Source organism: Lactuca serriola, chromosome 7, assembly GCF_051521515.1.
Source record: "Lactuca serriola cultivar US96UC23 chromosome 7, Lser_US96UC23_V15, whole genome shotgun sequence".
NCBI classification, from domain to species: domain Eukaryota; kingdom Viridiplantae; phylum Streptophyta; class Magnoliopsida; order Asterales; family Asteraceae; genus Lactuca; species Lactuca serriola.
This window is the reverse complement of record NC_136414.1, coordinates 47,528,675-47,539,360: the sequence shown is the minus strand read 5'-3', so window position 1 is coordinate 47,539,360 and position 10,686 is coordinate 47,528,675. Positions and strand designations below refer to the sequence as shown.

General features: G+C 32.6%; 1 protein-coding gene across 1 annotated transcript; it reads right to left on the bottom strand.

The window, feature by feature from the left end:
- Positions 1-8,297: 8,297 nt before the first annotated feature.
- LOC145061670 (cytochrome P450 Tp9025-like) lies at positions 8,298-10,428 on the bottom strand. The gene is made up of 2 exons (XM_079009206.1): positions 9,511-10,428; positions 8,298-9,184 (listed from the first exon to the last, which is right to left on the bottom strand). Exons 1-2 carry the CDS (start codon positions 10,390-10,392, stop codon positions 8,567-8,569), a joined length of 1,500 nt encoding a protein of 499 aa, XP_078865332.1. The 5' UTR covers positions 10,393-10,428; the 3' UTR covers positions 8,298-8,566.
- Positions 10,429-10,686: the final 258 nt, after the last annotated feature.

Below are 10,686 nucleotides of genomic sequence, written 5' to 3'. Positions count from 1 at the left end.
CAATATGCCCTTCTTCATTGCATCCGTAACACACCCTCTTACTGGCTGTACACTCATTAGCGTAATGCCCTATCTTTCCAACTTGTAACAAGTCACCTCCTCGCCATACTTTCCAAAGTGCTTCTTTTTGCACTTCTCACACCATCTTGCTTCACCTCCACCTCCTCCAAATTTCTTGGAATCAGACTTCGAGAACTTTCTCTTCTTGTTGGACCTTGAAGATCCTTCAAACTTCCTCTTTTCCCCAACTTCAACCTTGTTGGCAGCTCTACCCTTGATTATCTCTTTAACAGACTTAGCAGCCCATATGGTTGCCTCAAGAGTAGGCGAATTTAGATCTTCATTTACGATAGACATTTAAATCCACCTTGTCTCTCCGCAAAATTACACGTCAGTTCAAATATCGTAGTCGAACGTTTATAAATTTGAACACATAAAGTTTCCAGATCCGATTGGCAACAGACCATCGATCCGATTAAATAATAGCATATAAGGCACCTTTACAGCTATAACATAAATCATTTAGCACATAAAATGATTTTAGGCATCTTTCCTAAAATAAGCTAGTGCCTGTGTCTAAAATATAGTAGACACTCATCTCACTATCATCGCTTAGCATTATAAGATTAAGTCTAGAAATCCTACAAATTCCTGGTTCGCTTAAACTAATGCTTTGATACAAACTGTGACATTCCCAATTTCACAGCCAAAAAATACTGATTTGTTTATGCTTAATTTGAAAATCAGAGTATACTTTTGAAGAAATACGTTGTGGAATTTGTTCCCTAAATATGATAAAAAAAATTCATCAAATCATTTCCGAATAAATGTATTTTCATTATATTAAAAACCTCGGGATGTCATTGTCAATACAGATCAAAAGCATAAACAGAAATAGCACAGGCCTTACAACAACTTTTTATTCTAGTGGCCTATAATCCATTGATCTGTCAACAGATTATCACTCCTACGCTCTCTTGCCACTACATGTATATAAGAAACTTAGTGGGTCAGGCTTGAGAGCCTGGTGAGCACATAGGGGTTTCAACCCACAATAATTAAGTTTATTAATTTCATCAATCAATCAACCAGATTACCCATTCCCGTTATCCTCACTTTCTGTCTCTAAAGCATCTAAATTAAGGGACCTATCCTAAGGATTTTCATCAGGATGACAACACTGCTTAGGGGATTCCTCAGCAATACATGTGAATAAGGCAACAATGAGGGGGATGGAGTACACCTGGTGAACACTTAGTTTAAAAACACCTACAGGTTGCGAGCCTGTCAGCGTACCACTAGACTGTCTAGAATAGTTTGTGGTCGTCATCTATACTCTGCTAGATGACTGAATCATCTTAAGTATCGTGGCCTCTCATCATTTATTTCATCATCTATATCATCTACTCATCTTTACCCATCATAATTATAGGTATAAAATACATATACAGTTTAAATCAAATAAAACATGTATATTTTGTTCATCTAGCATAAATATGAAGAACACAGATAATATGCACACATAGCACGTAATTTATATTAAATACTTCATATCTATGTGTAATATGAAAGTAACTATGCATTCACTTGTTAAAGTGATGATTCCAAACTCGGGTAGCGCTTCGCTTCTAACAATTCTATTTTCCTTCGACGAAACCTAGTATCATTATCGCTAGATTTTAGTCTAATATTTATAGCGGCTAATTATTAGCTCTACGAGCTGTATTGTTTTATAAGTGTTAAAAAAATACTTTTCAACCACTATGTACAGACATGGGCCATACATGAAACACCGGAGGGCAGGACCATTTTGGCATTATAGCACTTTTGAAATCCAACAAACCTATGCGACCCTTCAAACCAGATTCCCCGTACCACGAGTAGTTAGAATATATTATAATAAAAATGTATATTTTATAATACTTACCACATATATTGTTTATAGGTTCCTAATAACAACTTATGACTATAAACATAAGTTGCACTAAAACAGAATAATGTAGCTTAACTTAACGGGCTTTTAACGAAAACCAGGAAATTACGCAGGCAGAACTCCGACTCCCAAAAATTATTTCATCGGCTTTTTGACGACTCGAAGTTTCTCTATCTCACCCTAAACTTAGAGAAATTGAACAAGAAAGAAAGAAGGATTCTAGAGAGAGTTTAGAGGAATGAAGTAAGAAAATACGAAGAATTCATCATTTATTTATAAGGGTTTAATCATAGAGTAGGAACTAAGTTTCATCTGTATTTTTCACGTACGAGCTTTGTTTTCTACGTTCTATATATCTACACATTTGTAATACGACTAATACAACTTTCATATAGACCCCGTCGGCTAATTATCATTCTATCTCATATTTACAAATCTGTATCGAATTTATCGCGCTCAAAGAGTAGGGACTAAGTTTCGTCCATATCCTTAACATACGAACTTTATTATCGAATTTCTTTATATCCACGTGTTGGTATTTCCGTGTGCTACAACTTTCATTTAGACTCCATCGGCTAATTCTCATTCTATCTTAGATTTACAAATCTGTATCGAATTCGCCGCGCTCGAAGAGTAGGGACTAAGTTTTGTCCATATCTTTCGCATACGAGCTCCGTTTTCGACTGTCTTTTTATCGTTGAGCTCCTATTAACAATATCACTAATTCTCGTTTAAAATGTTTGAGTTAAAAATCGACCAATCTAAAATTTAATTTTCGAGCTATGTATTGTTACGCTGAATTTTAGAAAAAATCATAGTTTCTTCAAATGAAGTCAGATTTTGATGTTCTCTATATGCAAGCTCTTGTTTTAATGGATACTATAACTTTCTTTTAGATTACTAAGGATAAAAATTAATTTTTCAAAAATTTACTTTTTACGATACACAGAGGCAGAGTCATGCCGGTTTATCCGTAAAACTTAAACGAGTCATAACTTCTTCGTTATAAGTCGGAAGTCAGCGTTCTTTATATATCCGGAATCCTTGTCACGACCACTTCAACTTTATTCAATGATATTGGGTCAAATGTTCATTCTATTTTTGTTGCATTTCTTTATTATCATTTTTTATATTGTTATAAGCACATATGTTGCACATAAATCACATAATACTCAAATAATTCCTCTTCAATACTTCAAAATAGGTTAAAATTGTTGACCCTAACTTATACATCATTATACTAATTCTTAGACAGAAACACGGGCGTTACATCTAAGGCACCAATACCGACCACTAGGTTATGTATCCTAGTATGTTGGATATTGCTATGTTGTACTAATATGTAGATCTGTATGATTATCTGTGTTGTTATATGATTTATCTATTGCATATGTCGGCATAGTGAGGTATGGGTTGAGGTTTTACTACTATGCGCGTGAGCCAACAGATCAGGACATTCCTGTCTGATGACTGATTGGGCCGAGACATTCCAGTCCGATGATTGATTGAGTCGGGAGTAATCCAACCCGATGGTTTTGGACCCGAGGGTAATCCAGTTTGATGATTGTGGACCCATCATGCACGTTTATATATGTTTTGTTGTATGGGGTATTTTTGGGGAACTCACTAAGCTTTGGCTTATAGTTTTGGTGTTATGTTTCAGGTACTTCTGATGATCGAACAAAACGTAGGTGTGATCATATACATCCTTCATTGATATGTTTTTGTAGATTTTATGATACTATGATCTTGAGATATTTGTATTTGGATATTTGGTTCTTATGACTTGAGTTTTGATTGAAACAATGAATTTTATAAAATTAAGAAAATAAAAATTTTATTGTGATTTTTAGGATGTTTCATATCTTGTCCATATGCATTATTTCGACTTAAAGACACTAACAGTAATTCCTCAGTTAATCTGAAGGATTGAAAATAAACTGATTTCGGTTATTGTTTTTTTTAATTGTTTCTTGGACCACTTATTGTTTACCATGCCCAGTTGCATAATAACTCGACTAACAAGAAACACAAAAGGCTATAAACATATTCAAAATGGTTCCGAATAAACGAATTTTGATTATATATCAATAAAATAATTATGAAATGGAGTAAATGCCATGGAATACATGTAACATGAGATATCTGTTTTTTGTTTCTTCTGTCTGTTTTCTTCTATTTGTAAATGTTGATATGTTTGTTATTTTTTTTACTATATATGTTTTATTAATACAACGAATGCATGTAACATGACAATTTGACCCTCTACTTTTTACATAAAAAATAAAACTTCGTAATTTTTTTTACTGTTCCTATTGAGTTTGATGATATTTTTAGCTGTGCTTGTGTAAGCCTTCAATGAATCTTAAATATAAAAAAATAGTGTGTAATGTTTTACACAAGTTCTGGAAAAGTTTGTTATTTTTTTAAAGATTCATGGATCCCACCATGATTTGCATGATTAGTGACTTGACTCTCTCACAAGACGAATACACCATTAAGGTTCCAATAATTCATCTATGGAAACATACTTTCTGGAATAACCCTCAACAAATACGTATGATTGGGATGATTTTGATGGATGAAAGGGTACTTTAATTTTTATTATTTTTATTTTTAATTACATTAACGTTTCCACATATGTAAGTTATTGTGTGATTATTAAAACTGCTTATTAATTAATATTTTTATTTTTATTTAAGGGTACAAAAAATGAATGCAATGTGGAAAAACAATTTGCATCGTTACAAGGTGTTACAAGGTATATCTTTGGTAGAATATGGTGATTTCTATATTCATAAACCCACGTTAGGGTTAAATCAGGATAATATAAAGTTTGTTGACAGTCCACACAAAATGTATTTCGAGTATACCATAGAGGTAAGTAAATGTAGAGATTTTTGTGGCCGATTTTTTTTGTGCTTTTGCAGTGTTCCAAACACTTTATGAGTAAATGACTTCTTCTAAACAACTCTTTTTACCTGATATATCTTCTACTCACAAATTGGATGGGGTACATAAATTATCCTCATTTTAATTTAAGTTATGCATACCTTAATTATCATCTATCCTATATACACCTAATAAATAAGAATGATTTTGTCACATGACCTCTCCTAATAATTATATCACATGTTTTTTTCTCATTATTATAATTTTACTTTTTTTTCCACTTGACAAATTCTGGTATTTTTCCTTTTCTCTTAGTATTACAAAAAAACGATGACTAAAAAATAAAGTTAGACGAAATATGTACATTGGTTATGTATGATATACATGGAAAGTATTGAATGTAATAAAAGTTGTGCATAATTGTTATACATATTTCTTTCTTTCTTTTTTCACACAAATATTTTATAACAATTCCATAATTATACAATTTCAAATCAAAAGAATTCAAAACACTATGATATCAATCCTTATATTTATATACTGTTATCCTTTTCAAAATTGATTTTGAAAATTATATATAAATAAAACTTCATTCTTATGTTATTGTTAATTGCAGTACTACAATTGTTATCATAGATTGATCATTAATTACATACATTTTTATTTTATTTGTATATAACTATATATATATATATATATATATATATATATATATATATATATATATATATATATATATATATCTTAAAATAGTAAATTTATTCATTATCGCCATTGTATTTATGTAAAATTATTATTAAAAAGGTATGTAATTTTTACCACTTTATATTAAAACTTTCTTTAAAAAAAATTGTGCAGTACATAGGTCCCACACCTACTACACATAATAATTATTACATAAAAATACACCACTCATCGGTGTATAGTTTCTTGAAACTCGTTTACCTATTAAAGTTTACATTTACTCATTACTGAGGTCATCAAACTCTTTTTTCACACTCACTCTCTTTATCTACTCTCCGTATACTCATCATTTTTCTAATTTTCTCGTTTTACTCTCCATATCTTATTTTCATATTCTCTCTCTCTCTCTCTCTCTCTATATATATATATATATATATATATATATATATATATATATATATATATATATATATATATATATATATATATATATATATAAACATACTCTATTTCTCCCTATCTTTATATGCACAATATATATCTCTCTTTGTCTTTATACTTCTCTTCTCCATCTCTCTCTCTCTCACACATACACACACACTCTCTCTCTCTCTCTCTCTCTCTTTCTCTCTCTCTCTCTCTCTCTAAATTTCTCTACATGTCTTAAAATGTTTCTCTCAATATCTCAATTATACTAACTCATTAACTCATATAACAATACAATATTATTTATTTCAGTATACACCTATATTTCTCAATCTTAGTTGTTTATTAACGCATCAGCTAATACTTTATTTTGTATTTCAAATGCACTCGTTATGAATATTATACTTCGCTATGTATCTGAATCATACTCGCCTATTTACTCGAATAGTAATAAAATACCATATTTCTCAATTATTCTATTTGATGACTCATATATCTTTAGGCGGCTGTAATTCATAACTATCATAAATACTCAACTCATGCAATATTAATAAATGACAATTCGTATATTTTACTTAACTCTAAATATGCGCAATAATTATCACATAACTAGATATCATTAATCTAGAGGGAGCTAAGGTTACTCACTTGGTTAGTTAGTGAAAACTAACTATTATTATGGCCTCCACCTTAGCTCTACTTTACAATTCATCACTTGTCTAACCCTATTTGGACAATATATCAAGTTCATTAGAACTTGTTTAATCTCATCACTATATCTACCATAGTGATTAATTACCAGATCACCAATAAGAATTAGTAACCATTTGTCGTAAACTACTCAAGTTTTCGATTATAATCACGTAATGACTTAGCCTTGTAAGTCGTCAACCCAATCGAAAAATCTATGTAAATTAGGTTATTTATCCCAAAATGACTAGATTAACATTTAACAAATCATCATGTTTGTAATAGCACTATATCATGAAATCTCGTAATAAATACTCGGGTTTATCAACCCTCTATGAAATATCATAATAACGTAATTATGTAATAACGTGATAAAAGATACATCGGCTAATTCTATAACTTAACCCTCGTAACCCTTGTACTATAGTATAACTCTCTGGTTATAAGCCTTTGGAAACACCTCTCGAGTCGCTCTCCCTACTGCATGTGCCAAAACCTCTAAATTGACACAAATGGCCCGTATTTATATGTTGGACGCGTCACGTCGTGTCGCGATGAAGAGGAGACTTTGGATTTTGCGACGTGTTTATTGCTTCGCCATGTGTCATTCTCTAACTGACACGTATCCTTATGACTCATTACCTCTTCGCACTGTGGTGAGGACTAAACCGCACCGTGAAGAGCCGCCGTTGACCTTTTGATTTTGACCTTTCTTGACTTTCTCATAATAGTAACGTACTTTCATCTCAACTTCGACTGTCCATAACTTCCTCATCCGAACTCCGTTTTTGACAAACTTTATATCCACGAAATCGTCTTAGAGTGAACTATTACCTTCTCCTACTAATTTTTGCTCATTCTCAAACACTAATACCTATTATAAAAATAGTTGTCACAACAACTAGGTCCTGAAGATGGCGAGGATGACTAGTTTATGTTTAGTTTTATATTGCGTTAATATTAATGTTGTACGTTTATTAGCGATTTCAATATCTTGTATATTTTAAATTAAAATTTTATATGATGATTTGGATTCTATATTTCTGCAATTTAAGTAATATTTTTATTGATTTTAATAGCCACTTAAATATTTCTTTTATAGATAGTTGTAATATCATAAAATAAAGCTTTAGTGACGACGCTATTACTAGTGACAGGAGGCTAGCTTTAGCAATGAGGGACATTAGCAGCAACAACAATAGCAACAACAAATAGGCATTAGCAATGATATAGTCATATAGATGGCGTCGATATTCAATTGCATTCTTTGCATTGACTAGAAAAATGTTGTCGCTAATACCTCTATTTTATGTGGTAGGTGCGTCACCAATATTCAATGAAGGATAAAACGTCTGACATAGCATGTGCTATGAATGTATATGAATACAAGTTTGGGTATTACATCTTCGAGATGAGATACATATGAAATACGTTACATTTGTTAAATCATGATATACATATCCATAATATCCATAAGATGAAAAAGAACAATATTCAATTTTGCATAAGAATGGGAAAGGGAAAAAATGTAATGGCTATTTCTTATAGTCGAAAACCAACAAAGCTAAAAATCGAAGGTCTTATGTGTGTTTTAGTTTTTTATGATCTTTTTTTCGTAGTGTTCTTTAAATTCATAAAATCAATAAAGGGAAAGTTTTGTAAGGATAAAATATCCGAATAATGTGGCCAAGCTTTTGCGTTACTTTTATTTCCTTTTTAAAGTACATAAACAAAAATAGTATACCTAATTAATGAGCTCGACCTCTTATGCATGAGATCAATATTTGGCTACCATTCAAACCATATATTTGGCTAAACAATTACAAACCGAAATGGTAACAAGCCAACAAATACAAAACGTTGTAAAAGATCGATAAATATTGGTCGGTTTCTTCTTGAAGGCTAAATGACCTTTACTCTTTCTTGTTTGTAACACATTGCTCATGAAAACGGAATAAAAACAGTTGGGATTACCTCCAAGGAAGATTTCTTAATTGCAGTGACTCCATGACTTTCAGTCATATCAATATCTTTAGGAGTCATTCCATTAGGAAGTTCCCAGTTGAAGTGGAATAGCAATCTAGCAAGAGTGAGCTCAATAGAGACCAAACCAAAAGCAATCCCAGGACAAATTCTCCTTCCTCCTCCAAACGGGATATACTCAGGGCTTGTACCGAAGAAATCATACGAAGTCTTCTCAAATCTCTCTGGTTTGAAGGTTTCTGGATCATCCCAATACTCGGGATCAGTTCCGCATGCAAGACCATTAACAATTACTTTCATTTTCTTCGGGATATCATAACCACCAACTTGACACTGCTCCATACATTCCCTTGGGAGTAATAATGGAATAGTAATGTGAAGCCTTAGTGTTTCTTTGATTATATGTTTAAGGTAAACCAAACCATTCAATTCACTCTCTAACACTGTTTTCTTTCCCTTGAATACTTCTCTCACTTCGGCTTGTGCCTTCTTCATCACATCAGGGTTTTTCATTAACTCTGTCATTGCCCATTCAATTGTCACAACACTTGTATCAGTTCCTCCAATAAGCATGTTCTGCAGTCATTAAAAAACTTATTTAGACACGTTTACAAGATAATCAGATACTCATTATAATTCATTCAATTTTTGCTATATTTAATAACCTTAATATCGATCATAATATGTATATATATTAAAGCAACAAAACACTTGGGCCAAATAATGAATTAATATTACGTGAGTGTTCACTATCAGTAACCACTTACTAAAAAAGTATTCTAGTACTTAACTTGCAGCAAAACAATATTAAAATGGCATAGATATATAGCGGAGTAGTTACTATATAATATAATTATAAGTCATGGTATTTAATTCACCACATATGAAGATTATGGACATACCAGAAAGATGGCCTTGATATTGTTGTCGGTGACCGGGAACCGAAGACCACCACGCTCTTTGATGTTGAAAAGAACGTCAACGAGATCATCTTCAGTTGGTCCGGTTGTTTGTCTTTTGACTCTACGATCCTCAAAGATTTCATTGAAGATTTTATCAAGAGTCTCGTGGATATGATTCAAAGTCGATTTCATTCCAGAAATGACCGAAAGAAAGCTTAACTTAGGAAACAGGTCTGCAATATAAAACCCACTCGATAGTGCCACCACTTGTTCCACCAACTCGATCAATACGTCCTGTTGTCTGCAGTTATTCCCAAACAAACACTTGCACACCACAGTATTATTCATATACATAACCCTTTGACGTATATGTACAGGCTTTCCAACGCTGGATTGAACGACCTCCGTGAAACGATCGATCTCTTCAGCTCGAAACCCCATAAAGGATTGGACTTTTTTGACACTTAAGAGTTCCATGGTGACAATCTTCTTCATTTGTCTCCAGTAATCACTGTAACGACCAAAAGCGATGTCGATGCCTCCATACAACAGAATATCGGCAAGAAGTGCATATGGTCTGCTTGCAAGAGCGAGGTCGTTGGTTTTTAGCACTTCTTCAGCTAACTTTGGGGAAGAGACGACGATCATGGAGATCTGGCCGAGTTGCAGGCTCATGATGGGACCATATTTCTTGGACAAGCTGCGGAAAGCTCGATGTGGCAGTTCTAGACCAATCTGGTGGAGGTTTCCGATGATGGGTAGCGTTGGTGGGCCTGGTGGCAGGTTTAGAGCCTTCGAACTGTTGGATTTTCTGATAAATATGAAGTAAATGGAGATAATGAAAGAGAAAACAATGAGGACGATGGTCATATCGATGGCCATTGTTACTCAAGGAGTGGTGCAACAGATGATGGGTAAGCTGCGGATATTTATGTACTCAAATGATTAACATGGAGCTGTGTTAAATTGACTTTTCAACATAGTTCTTTAATAAAATTTTAAAAGGCTCAACAATAAAGTATTATTTCTTATTCGCACGTTATATTCCATAGAAATGCGCTCAATCTATAATATATAATTTTATATAATAAGTTGATATCATGCATACACTAGATATTGTATAATTATTTACACTGAGATATTGTATAATTATATTATTATACTTATAACTTCTAC